This window comes from Camelus dromedarius, chromosome 20, assembly GCF_036321535.1.
Source record: "Camelus dromedarius isolate mCamDro1 chromosome 20, mCamDro1.pat, whole genome shotgun sequence".
Lineage (NCBI taxonomy): Eukaryota > Metazoa > Chordata > Mammalia > Artiodactyla > Camelidae > Camelus > Camelus dromedarius.
The window spans coordinates 5,610,551-5,631,992 of record NC_087455.1 but is presented as its reverse complement, the minus strand read 5'-3'; the positions used below and the strand labels follow the sequence as shown (position 1 = coordinate 5,631,992).

Genomic DNA, 21,442 nt, shown 5'->3' with positions numbered 1-21,442 from the left:
GTGAGGGGAACTGGCCAGGCGTGTGCTCCTCACACCCCGTCCCTCTGGCAGGCTGAGGCCCAGGTTGCCCAAGGAGGGTGGGCCTGGGTACCAGACTCAGGAGTTTCACAAGAGAACTTGGTCCTTACAGACCAGGGTGCTGTCCATCCCACCGCCACACCGCGCTGGTCCAGCCCAGCGCCCTCTCACTCCGGAGCACCCGCAGCTGCCGGCTGCCCACTGCACCTCCACATGTGAGCTGTCTCCTGTCATTTCTCTGTACCCCTGCCAGAAATATTTTTCCCCAAAATTGCTATAATTATATTCTCTCATAATACAAAGCAATTTCCCTTCGTAACTGCAATCTTATTTTGAAGTAATTTTCTGATCCACGTCTATCTTTAAATTCCTTTACTTTCATAATCCCCAGTTCCTAGCACAAGCTTGAAACATAGAAAATGCTCAATAAATATTTACTGAATAAATATGGAGAAGTGGACTTTTACTTCACATCAGTAATTTTAAACAAAGTAAGTATTTCTATCTGAATTTCATAATGTTGAATTTGAATTTAAACACAGTGCTGTGGGTAGTGTAAATTATTTTAATTCTGCTTATTTGGAGAGTGAGACTGAATAGTTTGCTGTGCAGATCCATGCAAGTTAGTGTGCCACCCGAGTGCCCAGAAGCCCTGTCTCACAGGGGTGCTGGCTGTCCCCTCAAACGTCAAATGAGTCCTTCCACACTCACGTACATAACACTTCACATACATAGATAGTGTCTGTTACTCTTTAAGAGAATTTGGCTGTGATCTACAGTCACTTTGAAATCTAACTACCAAATATATCTCTCAGAAAGGATACCTCAGTATAGCAGATGGATGCATTAGCTGCGAAAACAAATTCAAGATCCCACGAACAAATGTCATTAACAAGTATCTCGTCAAATATGGCAAACTGCTCATAAAATGTTGGCGGGCGATTTCAATGCTGTCGAAAGAGCCAGAGAGCCTGCTGCTGAAAGGCGCCCTGGCAGGCGCCGCAGCTGGACTTGGGTGTTCACAGGGCCAGGTACAGGGAAATAGGCCAGTGAGCCCAGCCTCCGTCGTGTTCTCTGTCCAAAAACTCTTTTTATGTTTTTTAAACTTGTAGTGCATATTTCTTCCTTCAGAAATTAATTCTCGGCAACCTTCCCACTCCTCCTCAGTGGGGACTCGTCCCTGACCCTCTTCCCACTCTCAAGACTGGCCCTGCAGCCTGTGGTGACAGGTTGTGTCACATCCTAATTTGTAGTTTGGGTACTTCATGCAGAGAATCCCCGTTAAAATTTCTTGGGATGTCTAGTGGTTATATATGTTATTGATAAATTTTTTAAATTGTCTTCTGCCAGAAAAATGTTTAAAAAATTGATCTGTTCCTTTGGGTTTTTTCCTAAGAAATCTTAGTTCTAAATGTTGGTGTTTCAGAGAAATTAATTCATTGTTGAAATTAACAGCTAGAGTAGAAATACTGAAACTTGAGTCAAAGACAGGTCTAACCTTGAATCCCAGCTCTGTCATTTATCGTGTGACCTGGAGCCAGCGCCGGCAGTCAACCCCATGAAACCTTGTGTTTAATTAATAAAGTGGCAGGACAGAGTAACACTTACCTTCCTGGAAGCTAAAGCTATGAAATTGCAGGCTGTGCAGATAGAAGAAAACTGTTAGTTATTGTTGGTATTTTTGTTAGACTTGTATCACTGAAGGTATAGTCCTCGCTCAACTAAGTAAGAAATATATTGTGTGGCATGCAAATAAGCATTCTGGGGGAAATGCTACTCATTTATAAAGAACCTCTAATAGTAACAGCTGTTCTTGAATCAGAGCTTAATATATGTATGTAACACATTATCTTATTTAAACCTCAGAATGATCTTATGACAGACTGATTTTTAAAACTATTTTACAGGTGAGAAACTTGAATTAACATTGCCCAAGCATACACGCAGGGTAAATACTGGAGCCTAGATTCTGATAATATGGTGGTTGGACTTCAGAGCCTGGTTCTTAACTGTTAATTCTGTACTGTCCTCCAAAATGATTATAATAAGAAGAGGAACTTGCTGAAAAACGGAAATAGGAGCATGTGAAGTGAATTTAGCATTGCCTAGACATCACAGCATCAGCCTCAGTACGTGTTGCCGTGAAACACGCACCCTGAGCATCACGGGACTGCTTTGCGTGAGTGACTCAGGTGTGCAGGGGGAGGAAAAAAGCAGACTGAACTGAAGAGACTCTTGTGAACAGAACTCTTTTCTCTTTACTCTTTTTTCTTAGAATATAATCAAAATTCATAGTTTTTTTTTTAATTATAGGAGGCCATCTGTGATCTTTTAAGCAACTTTTGATAGGAGGGCTGGCACAGCAGCGTGCGACAGACAGAAGAGGGCAGTTAACAGTGCTGTTACCGTGAGCGTAATTGGATATCCCCGCATCAGAAAAACACGGAGATACTCAGCATTTCAGAATGCTTGCGCTGTCTGTTAGGACTGGGATAAGCCCTGAATTAACCATGAATTCAGAAAGATTAGAGGTTTATTCTCTCACGTGCGAGTGTAAGCGTCTGTGGACCAACGTGGCGGCTCGTCACCGTGACTGAGGACCAGACCCCTCCCTTCCTCGTCTCCATCCCTGTAGCCTTAGGGTCACGCCAGTTCCAGGTGGCGGGTGCAGTTCCAGCCACCCAGCTGGGGCTCAGGCAGGAAGAAAGAAGAAAAGGGGAAAACCCTACCTCCTGGGCAGATCAGCCTTCTGTTCGGAAGTTTCCTGGGAGCCTCACTCCCTGAGCTTGCTTCTGTCTCACTGGTGACCTCATCTCAGAAGTGGCTGAGAAACAAGCGTTTTTTGGATTGAAACAGTATCACTAGGGCTTCAGCCTCAGTCTTACAAGGAGTCGTTTGGTGAGAAAGAAGGGGAGAGTACACAGCGAACAGGCAGCAGATTCCTGGTGAGCCTTCCCTTTTAACGTGTAAGTTAGGTTTTTCCTTTTAGATTTGTTTCCCTTTTTCTATACACACAGCAGCAGCGTTGTTTACACCTCTCTGACGTATGTGGCTGAGTGGTGTTTGCAGCGTATACGCCCGTGTAACCAGGAGAGCATCTCCAGCGCCCAGAAGGTTCTCTGGCTTTTCCTCTTGACAGTGGGATGTCTTACTTCCCGTCATCTCTTTCTGTCTTTTTGTCACTCAGATGGGAGTGAAAGGCAGGTGGTGTGGAGGGAGCCCCCACCTAGAAGGAGAGGGACTAGACTTGCCCCGACCCCAGGGCGCTGTGACCGCCTGACTTGCGGGCAGGCGCGCCGTGTCCGAGTTGCTGCTGTCCCGTCCGCGGGGCACACGCTGCCACTCTCCTGCTGGGCATGCTCTTCTTCCTTTTCATCTGCCTCTTCTCTTAGGTGTCAGTTTAGACCCTTCTTCCAGGAAGCACTCCCAGGTACCCCAAACTGGCTCAGGAACCCCCCCCCCACCAAGTTCCTTCACAACACTGGACTTCTCGGGGTCACAGCGCCCCACTGGCCTGTTTGCTGTGTCTGACCTGCACACTAGGCCAGCATGTTTTATCACAGAGACCGGCTCTGGTTCACTGCTGGGTCCCCAGTGCCCAGCATATGGTAGGTGGCCCAGAGTAGCTGCTGAACAGATACTGCAAGAAGAGGGTGGTATCTGAACCTCGTAAACTCCTACTAAGATCATCTTTCCCAAGACACAGTGTAAGTGAGAGCTTCTCTCTTCTTAAATGGTGGGAAAATGTTGTTTTTAATCTAAACTTATAAAATAGAGATAATACTAGGCTACGAGTTTGTTCTAAATATGAGAGAAATTACATGGAGTACCTGGCACAATCCATGGCTCCTGGCAGGCATTTGGTAAGTGGTATCTGTCATTAGTGTTGTGTTAAATCCTGTTTGCGTGTTCATCTTCCAGTACTGAGCGCCAGATCCTAGTGGCGCTAGGATTAGATTTGCCCAGAATCCCTGGGGCACCTGCTCCCCCACCACGCTCTGCGATCTGTCTTCTTGAGTTGACTCACACAGAAGGTGGAGCTCTCAAGCTCTGTGGAGAACAGAATGAGAGAAAAAGGATTCTGAGTGTCTCATGAGACGTTAAGGTTAAACATAGAACTTTCTGGCAGGCCTGTTCAAGTGTGTTACTGTGACAAGTTATTCAGACTTTATTTTTGGAAGTCTTTGAAAATGGAGAGAGAATCATTTCTCTCAGATGATTAAGACAATTTAGCCTGAAGGCCAGAGGATGGGCCACATGACTTCTCAAGGTCGTTTTTCTTCCCTTTGATCAGTAAAGTGGCAGCAAGTTCCTGCACTTTACAGCGAGGTCACATTTAGACATATTTCACAGGAGAGAGGAGGAGGATCTGCCGCAAACAGCATACTGTGCGTCTCTGATTCTCTGCAGACCTGCATTAGCATTTTAAGTCTTTCTATCTGAGGAGAGTAATTGTTACATCTGAAATGAGGCTTTGCAAACTTAATTACCACAATAGGGTTAAGAATCACCACCGCCATTTATTCCTTCTGTGGGAGGCAGGCCGGTGAGCGAGGTTCTGTGCACATGGACTCACTTAATCGTGACTCAGTCATTGTCACCATGTCACAGAGGCCCCAGCTGCCGTCCTCACTCACTGAACAGCAGCGACAGGCCATTCATTCATGCATTCCTGCCAGTGGTTTTACTGAGCACCTTTTATGGTCTAGACACTTGTAGAAGCTGGAACCCAAAGGATTAAGCTGCCTGCCCAAGATCACATGTCTTCCAAATAGAAGAGCAGGATCCTGAACCGAGCAGACCTTTAGTCCAGAACCCGAGCTCTCTCCATTTGCACGTGTTCCCTAAGTGAGCGCATCCTGCCTCTTGCTTTTAAGTACCTTTTATATGATGACCTCTGGATTCCGCTTCCCACCTGCCTCCTGACTGACTCCTCCGGGATGTCCTAGAGGTCTAGGACCTGACGTGTCCTAGGCCAGCCTCCTGACGGCTCCCTGCCAGGCGCTCTTTCTCTGTCTGCCTCACTCTTCCCCATCTCAGGAAATGACAACACCATTTCTCCGCGGAGCTTGGAAGCGGCCAGTAACTTCCCATCGCACTCAGGGTAAAGAACAAGAAAACGAAGCCTCTCAGTGGCCCGTGTGCCCCACCCCTGCCTTCCTCTGGCCCCCTCTGCTCCAACTGCCCTGCTCTCTGGCCCCCAGACGCACCAGGAGTGTGCGACCTTAGGACTCTTGGACCTGATGGTCCCCCTGCCCAGGGTCCTGTCCCTCGGCTGGGGTCGGCTCAGCTCACCGACGCCCTGTTAGAGAGGGTTGTGGGGTGCGGCTTTATTCCATTCTCCAGGCTCTTTTCTGCACTTACTCTCAGCAGCCCTTCCTGCCACGTGTTCACATATAACTAGTTTCTTGTCATCTCTCCCATCATTATATAAGCTTTTGAAGGTAGCAGATTTGTTTTGTTTCTTAAAGATTTTTAAATAAATTGAACCCATGAGTGAATGAATGAAGGAAAGCATGGAATGCTTGCCTCTAGTATTTGGATCAGTGGAGGCTGCAACAGTTGTAGGTGGCAGAGCCCAGACTCACCGGAGTCTCCTGCCCTTCCCGCGCTGGGCTGGGCAGGGCAGGCCTTCGCCCCCGGGCCCTTGCCCACCCATGGCGGTGGGCCTCAGTTTGCAGATGAAGGGAGGAGTCAAATGGACAGCCGTTTCTTCTAGAGCAACGGCAAGACCTTTAATAAGGTAGGCGAATGTATTTTTCTTATAGAATTTAGAAACTATTATGTTTGGAAAATTCAGATTTTAATAGCCTCAATTTTATGAAATAAGATAACTGTTAGCTATTTAAATATAACTCATTTCATCGATTATTTTAATTACAATTTCTTAGTAAAGAAGAAAAAGCTGTTTTCTCACCTATCGTTTTAAAATCCTGTTTTGTACCTAGGAAAAAAAAGTGGGAGACAAGTTTTCAGTTACAATTTTAAAAATATTTTTATGGTGTATGTTCTTGATATTGACCCATTTCTTAAATAGGATTCCATTGTAAACTGAAACTTTTAACTCTTAATTATGGGAGCAGGCATAATTCCCCAAATTGTTTTAAGTCTCATTTTCTACTTATTCCTTTTACCAAATCTTATTTCTGAGCTTAAGGAACATGGGGAAATTACTTTTTAAATTCGCCTTTGTTTTCTCTCCCCTGCCAGCCGTGTGATGGATGTTCTCCTGAGCGATGGGACGTTTCACAGTCAGGTTAACAATATCAACTCTGAAAGGTCTGTAACTCTGAAAATCAGACCTGCAACTTTTGTGAGCTGATAGTTAGTGAGCCTTTCTCCAGAGAGGGATTCTCTGATTAAACTATAAATTTTATCTGGCCCTTTAAATTGAGACCTTTACTGTTCCAAGTATTGGCAAATGTATGTAATATTTAATTCCTAAAGAAATTTATTATTTATAAATTAAGTGTATGTTTCTGTTTTCTTAGAGCTGATAATAGCATGTGCCAGTTAGGGATCGGAGCTGTTCTCCTGTTAGCTGTTCCTTGGGGGATCTGCATGTTGGCCTTGCTTAAAAGCAGTTTAACTTTTCTCCTGACTTTTTGCTGATCTGTCCTGGAAGACAGGGGTTTTAATCCTGGTATTGTGTGGGATCTGAGGCTTAGGAGTTGTGACACTGGGCTCTGTCCACTGGCCAGCTCTGTGGGTGAGCACTTCCCCCGTCACCGCCACACAGACACGGGGACAGCTCTGCAGACAGAGGAAGTGTCCTTCAGGCAGGTGTGCAAGACTGACTCTGCCCGTCTCAGACCTGGTGCCGTCAGGCGTCCTCAGCCCATGGTTTAACTCTTCGTCTCAAGACCCCTTTATGCTTTACACCCTCAAAAGTTGGTAAGGGCCACAAGATTCTTTAGCATATAGTGTTAATACTCACCATGTTCGAAACTAAACATTCAAAAATACTTAACAATCATGAAATATGTAATAAGCAACCCTTGCATGTTAACATAAATAATCTGTTTTTAAGAAAAATCACTATTTTCCAAAAAACAGTAACTCATAAGAACTGGGGCACTGTTTTATATTTTTGCATCTCTCTTTGATATCTGGCTTCATGGAAGCCAGCTGGATTCTGCTGTCTGCTTCTGCACTCAGTCTGACATGATGCGTTGCTTTGCTTGCAGTAGTGGGAATGACGGGTACGTGGAAGAGGGAAAAGGTGTTTTGGTAGCCTTTCACATAGCTGGGGATATTCTTTTTTGATACTACACCAAAACTTGGCAGGTGATAGTTTCTTAAAGGTTTGTTGCACTGTGGATTCTGACACCATGTGAATAAACTTTTCCTGCTCTGTTGCATTAAATCCCTCAGTGTGTCTTACACTTGATGGATTCTGTAACATTATGCATGGGGCACTGGAAACATGCTGGTTCACCAAAGTTTGCATATTTTCACAATGCTGATATTCCATTATGTAATATGAAAATATCATATTTGTTACTGCTATCACGTCTCCGCAGAGGAGTCTTTAAGTACTGGCTTGCTATCAGTTTATAGAGATAAATACTAGTTTTCCAAAATTCTAGTTTATATTTGGAAGCTGTGTCTTGTCTTTGGTAACAAATACTGTCAGTTGTCTTTCTTGAAGTGAAAGGCTCACTTCATTCATTTCTGAGAAAGCATCTGCCGGATATCAAGTCTGAGTTACTATAGTTTGTCTGCCGTTTACTCTTTCAAAAATATCTTTTCTGACAAAGCAGCTAGTTGGGCTCACGGCACGGGGCCGCCCAGGTGCCCTTCCCTGAGATCGCCAGTGCACGTCAGCGCGCAGCGCAGCTGCCCAAATACACTCCTCATTTCGTCGCGCAGAACGATTAAAAGGTGTGTGCTTAATAGTTGAGGTTTATTAGTATTTTTACTGCTTCATCAAGGATATTTTTAAATGAAACTACCTCTTTAAAAAAAAATCTAGTACAGTTTGGCTCCACTGCCTTGATTCTTGCTAAGTTTCTTACACTTTTGCCCACCACCTTTGGTGCAAATGTCAGCAATGTGAACAAGGCGAATGACATCATATTATTGTGAAAATAGCCTGACTAGGCAGACCCCCTGTAGGGTCTCGGGGACTCCTGGAAGTCCTCAGGCCGCACTTGGAAAGCTGCTGCTCCAAGCCATTTTGGAGATGCGATTCATCTTACTGCTCCGGGGGAGAGATGGGCTAGAGATGGGTCCAGCAGCAGGAGAAGCAAGTTGTCTAAAACATTTTAAACCTTGTGCAGCCTCCCCATCAAATGAATGACGGTTCACACTGTAAGCTCCTCGAGGGCGGAAATACCATAATGGTGTGTTTGTCACCCCTGGAGACACTCTGTGAATGCCAGGTGCACCCACGAGGAGAGCCTGGTCCTTACCGCACACATCAAAACTGTCCTGCCTGTCTACCTTCGGAATTCAGTTCATCTGAACACAGAAGGCAGGAATGAAGTGGAGTTAGCACCACCTCTTCCCATTTGAGATGACAGTAGTCACTCGGCAGAACAGCTCCCAGCAGGAGCCCAAGTGCACGAGGATCAAGGAAAGGCCAAAGGCAGCAAAGCCACAGGCCCAGGTCTGGACCGTGGCTGCCGCTTTTCTTCCATCCAGCTCGGACAGCCTGGTTCTGAAACTCATGGTTCAGTATCTTCCTGGGGAAATATTACTCAGTGTTACGAAAGAACTAGTAGGTAAGCAAGGCTCTTGTTGAAAGCCAGTTGGAATTGTTTAGCCAATTAACTAAAACATTTGAAATTCCTTCAGTGTATCTATGATAATGGGAAAACAAGAGTAGTCCCAAAGTTTTACTTTAAATTCAGCTGCTGATGTATTCCACTTTGTCTGTGAAAGTTCTCCCTGGCTGTGTGAGGACCGAAGCCTCCTGGGTAGAATGGCAGCACCGGGCTGGGGCGGCCGGCCGGCCGCAGCGCCCACCTGGGTCACCCTTCCTTAGTCCCAGTGGTGCACGGGCTGTGGGGGGGGTTAAGAAGAGAGGGGGAGCTGCCAGGAAAGAGTTGTCCTCGGGGGAGAGGCCTTTTTCCGTCAAGGCAGAAGGCAGGAGGAGGTCCGCAGAGGAGCTGAGAGCGCGCAGGGCGCTTCGCTGGTGGCGACCGCGAGTTCCTGCGGCTGGAGGGGAGGCCGGCACAACTCCCCAGGCAGTGGAGACGGGGTGACTCCTCCCTGCAGGTTCCCTGGGCTGACACAGACTCCTCACAGGCAAAGGAGCTGGTGAGATTCGTTCCAGTGACTTTGAAAGTAGAAATTCGTGAACAGGTTTGAAGAGGTTGAAGGGATACGGGACAGATCAACGTCAGGAGTTGCTTCTCAGTCCCGTTCGGCAGGACAGGGTGCTGCTCCTGAGCACCTGTCCTCGGGGGGCAGCGGGCCTGGTGACAGTGCACGCGGTCCCAGCCCTGCAGTTTGCCCCTTGACCCCAGTGCTTTCTCCCAGGGCTGGGCCTGTTTCCTGGCTCTGGAGGATGGATCGAGAACCTCCGGGAAAGCCGGGAAGTCTGCTGCCACTTGGACTTCCTCCACCCCTGACGTGGTGGGACGTGGAGCACAGGTAGAGGACCCAGGGAGACATGGCCTTGGTGCCAGTGAGAGGCGCTCACTCTCGATCTGTGGAGGGAGGGGCTTCCCGGCACCCCTGTTGATGGGGTTGAGGCGTAGTCAGCCTAATGTGTTTTCTTGCACATATTAATATTATAAGTTGTGTCCATAAATGAAGAAACTTTTTAGAGTTTTTTCCCCCTTGGCCGTATGTTGGGTTTTTAGTTTATCCTTGGGAAACAGGATACATCTTTGGTTAATAGACATTTGAGGTGCACGAAATGAAATGCTGCAGAAGCAATTCAGGTGGAACTGGCAGGTATGAGAATGGGGCTCAGCTGCTCCCAGCTGCTTGGCTGATGACAGTCTTGAAATAAGTAATCAGAAAATGGGTGAAATGATAGCAAATGTCAGTTTAAAGTTTTCACTTGTCAAAACTAAGATTGACTTATCACCAAACCATTGCCGGACCGAATTATGCTGCCTTTTATCCTCCCGCTCATTGGAAAACACTCTTCACCACCAATTTTTTTATGCTGAACTGCATTAGAGCACTTCACAGACAGAGTTCCAGTCTATACTCACGTTCATTACTGCTCACTTCATTTAGTAAAAGGGACTTAGTTTGGTCTGACAGCGGTTGTTTGACTCTTCTGTTTCTTGGTCTCAGTACCTGTCACAATCCCCAGTTAAACAGTAAAGGGAATGCTTTTCAGTTTTATGTAGAAGTTACTCTCATTTTTTTCTGTGCAAGAAAGATAACATTTTAAAGAACATCACAGTTTTATTTGTCTAAGGAGCCATTATGATGTAACTTTTGACCTTTGGAAAGAAGACTGAGATTCATTTAATTTAATGCTGAGTTTCTAAGAAGCATTAGCCAGTTTATTTTCAATAAAATGAGAAGTTATGTTGACCACTTGTGGCCCCATGCTGTACATGAGCCACGGACAGTGTTGGGGCTGCCCGGGTCTGAGCAGTGGATTCCGAGACGGGGGATGTGGGGGCGGACGGACGCATGGACTAGGACTGAGCGGGCAGGCAGCTGCCCCTAGGTTGCCCGACACTTGGGGGCCCAGGTTGAGGCTCAGATGTCTAGACCTATATTTGTCGCTGACATTTGATCAAAAGTTTTGTTTCTAAATTTCTATTCACAGGACAAGAAGAATATTCTACTTTAGTAACAGTTCTCATATTTAAAGCTATTAAACCTTAAGAGAGAAGGATGCCATAATTTTTTGTTGTTCCTTTTTTGGCTGGATTTTTTTCTTCTTGAATATGAAAATGTCTCTGTTCCTTTTTCAACTAGTCCCTTTTCTTCTCACTATAAATGTATATAATATAACGCCTGGACAGAAAATTAGGACTACAAAAGGAGAGGAGGAATTTGAGGCAAGAGGGAGAACTAAGCCAGTTACAGATTTCGCGACAATCCTATGGCCCGAAGTCTGTTTCCGAGGATGAAGAGGGATCACGTGAGCCCCAGGGGAGCGGTAGGACCTTCTAGAAGAGCGACGGGGCAGGTGGGAGTAAAGCGGGATCCTGTTTATGCACCTGGCGCGATGCGAGCCAGTCACCTCTGGTGTCGAGGTTAGGCACAAGGCGCTGGCCCGGCCCCCATCAGCTGAGCGGCCCTGGGAGGGGGCTCGGCCGCCGCGTCTGTAAAAGCGCGGAGATTTCGTGTAGACGCGTGAGCTATTGCCCACAGAGAATAGCTGTGGGGACGGCAGAATACCTGTTGGGACGGCAGGGGGCCAGCTCCTGACAGTCTGTTCCTCTCACGCTCCCTTCCTTTCCACTCGGTTCTCTAGGAATGCCGATGCTCCGCTGTTTTAAAAACTCCATAGCCACACGTGCCTCCCTGGGAAGGTTGCAGCTCGCCACCTGGTGTAATAGGTCGGCCGTGGGAGGGGCTGTTCTGTTCCTGGACAGCGCTGGAAGGAGCACGTTTCGGAAGCCAGAAAGCTCATGGCAGAGCCAGTGTGGTTCACTGTGTTTAATTAACTTGTGAGGACGTGCTTAAAGCTAGGATAACAAGATCTGGCTTCTGTTTTGCACGTGGAGGAAGCTTTTTATACTGAGGAATATTCTGGCCCAGGCCTTTGATCGGTGCTTATCCAGTCCACTTAGTACAGCCCTGTACAGATGCTCAGTGTCCAGCCCGTTTCCTGCACCTGTGCCGGGCACACAGGGCCCCATCCCAGCCCCCTCCCTCCTGCAGCCCCACCGTGGGTCTCTCAGGGCCGCACAGACTCTCCTTCCTCCAGGAGGAGGGCGGGGCCCCTGCTCCCTGCCCCCAGGCACTCAGTTCAGGGGGTGAGGTCTGCTGGGGGCCCAGAGAGGGTGAGAAACAGCAGAACTGCAGCGATGGGGCCTCGCCCAGCCCCAGGAGGCTGGGAAGCCCCTCTGAGGAAGTGGTGTTTAGACTGAAGAGTGAGCAGGAGGGAACCTGGAGGAGCACTTCTGGCAGAAGGAGCAGCAGATGTGAGGACCCGACCCCGCAGGCTTGGGGCCAGGGGCACGTAGGTCCCCTGTGGCTCACTCTCCGGGGAGTTGCCATCCTGTGCTGTTGTCACTGGAGCTGACGAGCAGCCTCTGGTGACATTTACCTGAGGAACGGGATGTGGGAGGAGCACCAGGTGTGGGTGTGTGTAGCCGAGGGTGGCACCTGTACTGGTCCTGTGAGATCGGAGGCTGCGTCCTGTCCCAGCTGTCCTGATCCGCGGTGTCCTCATCTGTCACGTGGGTGTGGCAGGTCTGCTCACGTCAGGGCCGTGGCGACACCTGCATGTGGGGTCTCAGAGCCGCACACAGCGGGGGTGTTGTTACTCACACCGTGACTCCTGAGGTGTCGCACGGCCGAGCTCCGTCACCTTCCATTCTGATTAGAACTTCTTACTTGATTACATGATGTTGCAGTAAGGAGGAGGTTTATTCCCAGGACAATCTAAGTTAACAAATTCAGGTTGACTGTTTCTCTACAAAGTTAAGTAGAGGGAAAGGGGACAGTCTGGGGGAGTGAGTGAAGCTCTTCCTCAAATACTCACAATAGCACCTAAGTTAACTCCATCTGCTGTGGTTGAGTGATCCAGGTTTTCCACAAGTTTATTCGTGTAAAAGATTATGTCTAATTCATATATGTTGTATCTACAAGATGGCCCTGGTAACAGACCTCCCCGCCTCCCGCTAGCTCAGGAATGCCGTATATGGAGTATAGATGTGCCCGGCCTCCGTCCTCATAGCCCCGGTGCTGGCGCGGTGACTGGGTCCTCCGTGCTGGTCCAGCCATCTCCTGATGGAAGCATGATGGTGCCGGGGAAGTAAACCTTTCATCTCAGTCCTGCTTGTTACTTTCTTGCAAAGTGAAGTCCCCAAGGGTCACACCGCGTGCAGCTGTCTGGGAGGGAAGGTTAAAGAGACGCCGTCCTTGCCGTCTGGGAACTTTGCCTCTGTTGGAAAGAAGCCAGGGTTGTCCCCCTCCTCCACCCACGCCCGTGGGACCTCGCAGAGCCCGCCTGAGCTCCTGGCACACACACTGATTGTCCACTGCAGACACGTCTCCCCTCTCACACCGCGTGTTCTTCCAGGACAGAGACCGTCTCAGCATCCCCTGAGCACTAGAGGCTGGTGCTCTGTGCTGCCTGGCCAGTTGCTGGGGTTCAGATGTCAGACGTTTATTGTGAATTACAGTCAGGGACCACAAGCAGGGCCTGTGGTAATCCTACAGGCTGAGGCTTCTGTGTCAGAGCTCGGCATTTTCCCTGGGGAGTCCTTTCAGTTCTTAGCCTTGCCCTTTATTAGTTCTAAGTTTTAGAATACTTCATCGGCTGTGATTTAAACTTAAGCCAAGCTGGTTTGTCCTAACTGTTTTCATCTTTCTCTGCTTGTTTTGTTCTTGTTCAATACAGTGGTGCTGATTACTATGATTATGGACACGGACTCAGTGAAGAGGCTTACGATTCCTACGGTGAGTGTGTGGCCAGAGTGGAGCCGCAAACAGAAAGGTCACAGAAGCTCTGGGAGGATCTTAGCCGTGGGGATCTTAGACGCGCTGCCTGGGACGGCAGCTCCCTCTCGCCTCGTCTCTGCGGATCTAGCTAGTTGCAGAAGCCCCGTAAGAGTAAATTGGATACTTAAAGAGGACTCAAGACTTGCAGAAAATTGCAGGAATTCAGATTCTGAGTTGAGATTTTCCGTTTGGGTTGATTGCCACGTGCTGATTTCTCACTTGTAGAACAGTTTGCTGAACTGCAGGCAGTCGACAGAGTGGGTCCCTTTGGAGTGTCTTTGCTTCTTGACAGTAAAGAGAAATGAAACTGTTGAGGCTACAGGCCTGCGATGATTCCGCTGCCCCCCGTCTTTATATTTTAATTTATTCCCGACCTCAGATCCTCTAAAACCATTACGGTGAGAGTCGTTCCATCGAGGTTCCAGGAGCACTGAACCAGGGAGGAGACATCCGGCTCCCCCAGGGAGAGCACTCTCCCCCCTTAATCCAGTGGGGTGGTCCAGGTGCCGGAATCCATGTCCAGAGTCTCAGTGTGCAGGAGGACAACAGGTTTAATTAAAAGAATTGTCAGCAGCAACTTAATGATAGGAAGACGCTCCTTTGCCTCGGGGCAGAGGCATCAAGAGGACAGAAAACTTCAGTCAGTGGCAAAGCTCTAATGAATTGCTAGTACCCAGTGCAAGTGAATCAGGATCCTAGCTAATGGGTGTTGTGACATTTCTCTGAACAAAACTGAAAAACCATTTTCCAGTGTTCCTTTTGAAGTGCATTTTGTTGTATCACCTGCCCCAAGCCTTGATGGCCGCACCTTAGATTTTTTGTTGTTGCTATTCGTAACAAACGCTGAAGAGAAATGCCTTGGTTTGCTGAGTGCTGTCTACTTAAATTGATGCAAGTTAGCTTGAGGGAATGACGTTGATTGCATGTTTGTATCAAAGAAGAGGTCATTTTAAGCATTTTTCTTTCACAGCTTTTTAAAATCGGTCTCTGTGGACACGTGGCTTTCCTGTTGCTGTGTGTTGCAGCAGAGGTGTTAACTGTTTGTTGTCAAAGGCCTGTAGCTGCCTCACTGACAGTCTGAGGTTGAACGGGTGTTTAATTTGGGGAGATAGGGATGAATAGATGTCCTTTCTTACAGAATACCAGTATAGATTCCGTATCAGGATGAGTGCAATTTGATACTATGTCATTAAGCTTATTTCCTATTTAGGAAGCACTTTTGAGGCATAGATCTCCACCCAGCACCACTCAGAGTCACTCTTTCTATGGAAAGACCTCTGAAGAGCGATGCAGGAGTCCCCTTCCCAGTCTGCCCATTCCCATCTTGTTTTCCAGTTTTTTCTCCTTTTGCCTTCACAGATTTTTACCTGTGTCTTTGTTTTTGCTATTAGAAGAAATCCAGGTGACCCTTTCCCCATTCTCTTTCCCAGCCGTAAATGTCTTCACATGTTTAGCAGAAAGCAGTTCAATTTGCCACTTGAGTTTGTGAGCTTTTGTTAAATGGGTGGCCAGAAGGAAGTTCTTGCAAAGTTGGCTGCCATTTAAGATACAAAAATTACTTGCCTTCCCGTGCCGATAGGTTTTACTGGTGAGATGGCCACTTTCTGTTGTGTTTGAAATTCTTTATAAGTGAATTCCTTTGGGTTTTTCAGTACATGAAGGATATATATCTTCAGCGTGACATCTCTCATTGGTTCAGGGCTGAGTTAGATTCTGAAGAAGAAGCCAGCGGGATCCACGGCAGTGATCTAACTGTGATTCGTCTTGCTGACTTTAGGGCAAGAGGAGTGGACTAACTCAAGACACAAGGCACCTTCGGCGCGGACAGCGAAGGGCGTCTACCGAGACCAGCCATACGGCAGATACTGATTGTACTGTCTGATGTTGTGAAATAGCCAATCTCCACCAGTCCTGTGTACTGTTCAAAGTAATTTTTTTCTATGAACAATCCCTTTTTAAATAAATCAAAATGCTTAAAATCTGAATGGATGGAACTTAAAACTACTTTGTTGAGACATCAACCTGGGCAGAAAAAGAAAAAAAAAAAAGACATGTAAAATTTTGTTATTTCCAGTCTGTATGAAAAAATAGGTCATCAAAAGGGAAAAAATAACTTTGATTAACTAGTGTTAAACAAAAAAAATAGGTTTACTAAATATGTTAATCCATCCTTTTAACATAAGCCTCACCTTTCATTTTAAAGGTTTCCATAGAAATTTAGTTATTTTATCTTTGAGCCATATGCTAGTTTTTTTTTTCTCTTGCCAACATGCGTAAAAAGGGAAGCCAGTTATAAGTGCAAATAATGTGGTATTCTTTTGTAACTCAAGTCTTGAAATGTTCTGTAGTGTTAAGCAAAGTCTCCTCTTGCTTGATACTAAATAAACTTTTGAAAGAAATTTTGTGTGTGTGAGCTAACAATTTCATGTTTTTCTTATTTAAAAAGGCCTTCATAAATAGCCGTAAACAGGGAAAGAATTCATTTAACAACGCTTGTCAAAAAAGGGTCACACTAAACATTGTACAACTTCTTTAAAACATGGTATAAAATTAAATGTACCATTATATACTCACCGTAGATTTAAATGCTGTTTAAAGAGTCCAAATGGTATCAAGCTGCTTGAGTGGCACGTTAAAACTACGCACAACCAAATCTTGTTTAAAAACTGGTTTTAAAATAACTACTGATTTTCTGAAAAAGATGTGATCAGTTTTCATCTTGTTGAGCGTTTTTTCACTAGTGCAACTTTGGATTTTTTATGAGACTTTTGGTACCTTAATGAACACCTCGCTCCCTGCTGGAAGCACTAAGCACAAAGCTTTTAAAGACATTCTGACTTATTGAGGTCGCACTCGCCAAGGCTGAGGATGTGTAACCCTTAAACGGTCTTCATTTTCAAAGGTAAATAAATCAAATAAGATTTTAATCTCACTTAATTTATCTTAATATAACTAATAAAACCAGGGAGGTTACAACTTAGCAAGTTTCATTAGCCATTTTAGAAAGGCTTTAAGATCACCTAAATTCTCATTTTAAAAAGTTTAATTTGTTTTAGTAATCTAAAAAGCCTTAGTTTAGTCAGTTTAATTGGGGCCAATTATTCCCTATTAAACAAATGTAAAACCTCATAACTAGTTGTTTGTAATACATTATTTGATTAGTAATTGAGGGCACTTCTTAAAACTGACAAATATTTAATAAAGTTTTTCTTTAATCGTTTGGCTTAAGTTTTTTTTTAATTGTAGATTATGTAAAATGTTTAATTTTTATTTCTTGAGGGATTTCCTTCTCTTTGAGTAAAAAGGTCTCTTCTTTTGTTAGGAAAGGCCACCCGTCTTGGAAAGTCAAAGGAACCGGTTATGCCCGTCAAGCGAACAGAGGTAAGTCAGCCCCTTTTGTCCCAGTTGCTTTGATGTGCTCCGGAGGTGACGCTGATTCCCTGCTTGTCCCAGGCCGCGTGGAGAACTTCCCATGCTGTTCCCGGTAGCAGCGCTGGCAGTTATGGCCCATTAACCTCCTGAATGTAAACGAGTCAGACGCGTCAGCTCTGTTTCAGCTGCGGAGCTGGGAGGCTCAGGGCCTCACAGGTTGCAAGTACTCCTTTCCTTTCGCCAGGAAAACTGTAAACGGCCTGGTCGTCAACATGAAAACATTTTCTAACGTAGCAAGTGAAAAAGCACTTTCCCAAACCTAATGAGACTCTGATCCCGACTTCATGTTTAAAAGCAGGCTGCGCACGTGCACAGGCAGAAGATTACACGGGCATGCTGGGAATTGTTGACAGTACCGTACTGGGTTTGTGAAAGTCTTATTTGTGTGTCCGTTTTTTTCTGAGTCTTGCAAAACAAAGTATTGCTACTTTTAATAAGATAAATATAAAGTATCTTTTCTACAATTTAAAATCTAGGGATCTGTGAATGAAAAGTATACTCAATTTAGCCTCACTTTCCAGATCCTCTTGTTTTTTCCTAAACCGTCAGAAACACTGCGTAGGCCCTGACACTCCTGAGAGTCTTAGTTTTTGGAAGTGTTTGTGTTTGAGCTCCGTCCCTTGTTGTGACCCTGGACGAGCCACACTTTGGACACCAGCGCGGTGGGAAGGATGCCTATCGCCTGCCGTTGTTACTAAGCATTGAGTGAGACGGTATTGTGTGTTCTGTAACCTGGAAGTGACGCAATACTGTGAAGTTTAATTGTCGAAGTTGAATACAGATGTTTAATAGGTATGGGAAATAAATGAGCTTTTTTTCTTAATTGCCAAAATTAGCCTGAAACGAATTACTCTTAGGGAGAAAATAGTTCTCTTCACTCTCATAAATCAAAATAAGTGTTTCATTTTTTTGTTTGGGTTTTTTTTTTTTTGGTGCTTCTCTTCTTGTGCAGAAAGAGAATGTGATATAACACATTTTTTTCAATGTGTGATGTTATGTTGAAATTTTTTTCACTATTTAATAAGTAAATTTTTTTTAGGAATTGGCTTATTGAATAGTAAGTTTCTTCAATGAGAAATTATGGACAAGTTCCCAGAGGGTAAACCCTCAGATGGTCTTCAGAACTAATTCATAGGAATTGTTCAGTTGTATGTTTATTTTCATTTTTTTTTAAAGAGTCCGTAGCTCCTTTGGGCTAGAAAAAAGGGTTGTGAGCCAGGAAGGTCGGGAGCCACCAGGGACGCTCTTGGACAGGAGCTCGGGGCTCCCTTGCTCGGCGTGTCCCCGCTGAGCCTCCGCCCTCCTTGTCTCAGCAGGAGGGCTCTGCTGTAGGCAGGCAGCCTGCTCCTGGCCCCAAGCGCACGCCACATCACTCCCAGATTGTCCTCTAGCCTTTGTCTACCCCCTCGGGGATCATTTATTTTCTCATTTGACAACATTCACCGAGTGCAAGGTCCACCCCCGACACAAAGATCTATGAGACGTGGGCCTGCATTCAGGTGGTTCAGACTCACATGGACACACCAGTCCTTGCTGTCCCCGTGCCTCTGCCCCTGGAAACCGCACCCCCTCTTTGTTGCACCACAGTCCCTGTGCGCCCCCGAAATAGCTTGCTCCGTTTACACTTCAGTTTCATGTTGCTGTCACAGGACTCAGATGGGTCACAAGTTATCACTGTGACCAAGCATGTGCTTAATCCTTTTTTATAAATGATCTCATGGAATCCTCACAACTTTGGAAGGTAGGTGTCATCTCCATCTTACAAGAGAAGACACTTAAGCTTCAGAAGGTGAAATCACTGTGTGCGCTCCCAGGCCCTGTGACTGGGGGAGTCAGAGCTGCTACGCTGTCAGTTCCCTGGCTAGCACTCGCTCCCCCGTAGACTAAAGGCCTTTAAGGGCAGGGGTAATTGTGCCCTCGTATTCCTCAGAGTACCTCCCACAACACTGAGTGTTGGCTAGACATTGTGCTTGGGAACCATCCCCTCCTCTGTCTGTCCACCCTGCCCTAGAATCCTTCCTGGAGAGATTCTGACTGCAAAATTTAGGTTTGGAATCTCAAGACCCTGTTCCTTGTGGAACAAGACACCCCCCAAGTTATAATCAGTATCAGTGTTCATTCAGACACATTGGCAGAGCGTCTGCTGCCCTGCAGACGGTGGAGACGCAGTGATGACGGGCTCCTGGCCTGGAAGACCTGACCGTTGGCTGGGGAGGTGGGAGGGAGGCGTCAGTGGGGCTGTGACAGATGTGGGCGCGTGGGAGAGGGTCAGGTTGCAGGTGCCAGGTGGGGTGATCCGAGGTGGGGAAGGGGCCAGCAGGGGTGCAAGGACCAGGGAAGAGAACCGCCTAGGGAAGGCCTTCTCGGAAGCATCCGTAGCCAGCTCTGCCACTTACCAGCTTTGTAACCTTGAATAAGTTACTTAACCTCTCTGAACTTCTGTCTAGACTGCAGTTTCCCCATCCATAAAATGGACACAGTATCTCCCATGGTATTGTTGTGAAGTTTAGAAGCATGCCTGGCACAAACCGAGGTGTTTGTTCTTGTTTGTTGCTTCATGTAAGTATTTGGAATTAGAAGAAAGCACAGTTACCTAGGAAGCTTCAGTTACGTTAGCTAGTTAGAGAAAACGAGAAGGTGCTGTCTGCCCCAGCAAGGACACGTAGCGAAGGGTCTTGAGGTCAGAGAAGCTTAAATACGCTGAACCCACTTTGAAATATACCACCCTCTTCACCTTTGAGCCGGCCGGCCGCGTCCCCAGGCAGAGATGGTGTCTTTTTCAGTCTCTGTTCCAACAGGAACTTTGTACAGCCTCTGTTTGCACTGGTTATTGATCCAGTAGCCAGACAGTGAGAGCCTTAAAAACAGGGGCCCTAATCTTTTCATCTTCTTGTTCTATCTCCTCACACAGTTCGGCAGCTTAAGTGTTTCGCTCAAGTCAGTGAATATGAAAAAATGACACTGTCGGTGTGATCAGTGTGACTCCTAACAGGCAGCATTAGAAATGGGTGGGAGTGGTTGGCAGAGCCCCAGAAAGGAAGAAAAGCCACCCTCTGAGGAGTAGTACAAGTCAGGGAGTCTCACTCAGAGGTAGACAGCGACTCTGGTCACTGTGCAGACACGTCCCGGAATTTAAAACTGATGATTTGAAGAAAAATTTATATGTAGTCAAAAATCTAATTAACCAACTTAAGCCACTTGGTAGGGTATAATGTGATGAGTATAAAGTTTGTTATTTTTATGCAAATTGTATCTGCAGTTTACACTGATGTGCCGTCTACACTGATTTATATTGTACGGACGGAAGTGGGAAAATCCATCATTACACGTAAACTAACAGCATCCCCTTGATGCCCGAGTGCCCCTCTTTGAGGAGGCTGCAGCACGTTTCTAAATCTGAGGTCCTCCCCCCTTACCTAACGGCAGGTCCTGTCCAGTTGTAGTTGATTGTGAGCGGGAGTCTCATTCCAAGAACCTCAGCTCTCGCTCAGCGATCTGCGTGGATCGCTGAAGTGCTTTTCCGTCCGAGTGTGAGGCCTGCGTGGCCCCGCGCCTGCGCCGCCGCCGCCGCCCCACTGCTCGCGGCCCCCCGCGCTCTGCTCCAGCCTCGCTGTGGAATAGCCTTCTCGGGCTTGGACATCTGTGCCGTTCCCTGCCGGGAACCCCACTCCTTCTCCTCTCACCAGCCCCTGACACTCTAGCTAGTCATCACTGGTCCGTCCAACGTGGGGGTCAGACTTGAAGCGTCGCCTCACTCAGGACGTCTTCCTTGGCCCAGGGTCTCCACATCTGGCCTGGGTGCAGAGTCCCTCCCGGAGGGCCCTCAGCGCCCTCTGAATCTGCACGACAGGGTCCTAGGCGTGGCCGTTTCCTCTCCTCTGCACCCACCACCCGCATGTGAACATCTTCCTTGCGGACCCCAGTGAGTCAGCCGTCAGGTGCGTGGGGAGTGAGGTGAGGGGGGCAGTGCAGCGTCTCTCAGGACAGGAGAGTGGCCAGGACGCCGCTGGCCTCATCCGATCAACTTAGAGTCATCTTTCCATTCGGGTATTAAATGCTGTCGTTCACACACACGTGGACGTAGAAGCCGCTTGACCCCAGCTGGCACGCCCGTGCCGCTGCTCCCCTCCCACGGCCCCCGCTGGCATGGCCCCCGCTCCTCATGGGCTCCCTGGACGTGCCCTGGGGGCAGCGGGGCCCCTGCTCACCTCTTGGTGTCTGTGTTCCTCACCAGCTGCAGGACTTCAGGTTCTTTCCAGACGGAACCACGTCTTGTTGGACCTTTCACCCGACCCCGGCGCAGGGGTCACAGCAGGGATGACAGTGCTCAGTGGGGAGCGGCCAAGTGGACGAATGGAGGAGCGAATGACCTGTAGTTCTTGCCACACTGACACTG

At 47.1% G+C, this 21,442-nt stretch overlaps 1 protein-coding gene across 5 annotated transcripts in view; it reads left to right on the top strand.

The window, feature by feature from the left end:
* Positions 1 to 16,016, top strand: part of KHDRBS3 (KH RNA binding domain containing, signal transduction associated 3) — a 139,023-nt gene extending 123,007 nt beyond the window's left edge. For all 5 annotated transcript variants that reach the window (XM_031439671.2, XM_064476814.1, XM_064476815.1 and 2 more), the window contains exons 8-9: positions 13,514 to 13,572; positions 15,392 to 16,016. In XM_031439671.2, coding sequence (XP_031295531.1) covers positions 13,514 to 13,572; positions 15,392 to 15,483 — 151 coding nt within the window. In that variant the 3' untranslated portion in view covers positions 15,484 to 16,016. The remainder of the gene's footprint in view (positions 1 to 13,513; positions 13,573 to 15,391) is intronic.
* Positions 16,017 to 21,442: the final 5,426 nt, after the last annotated feature.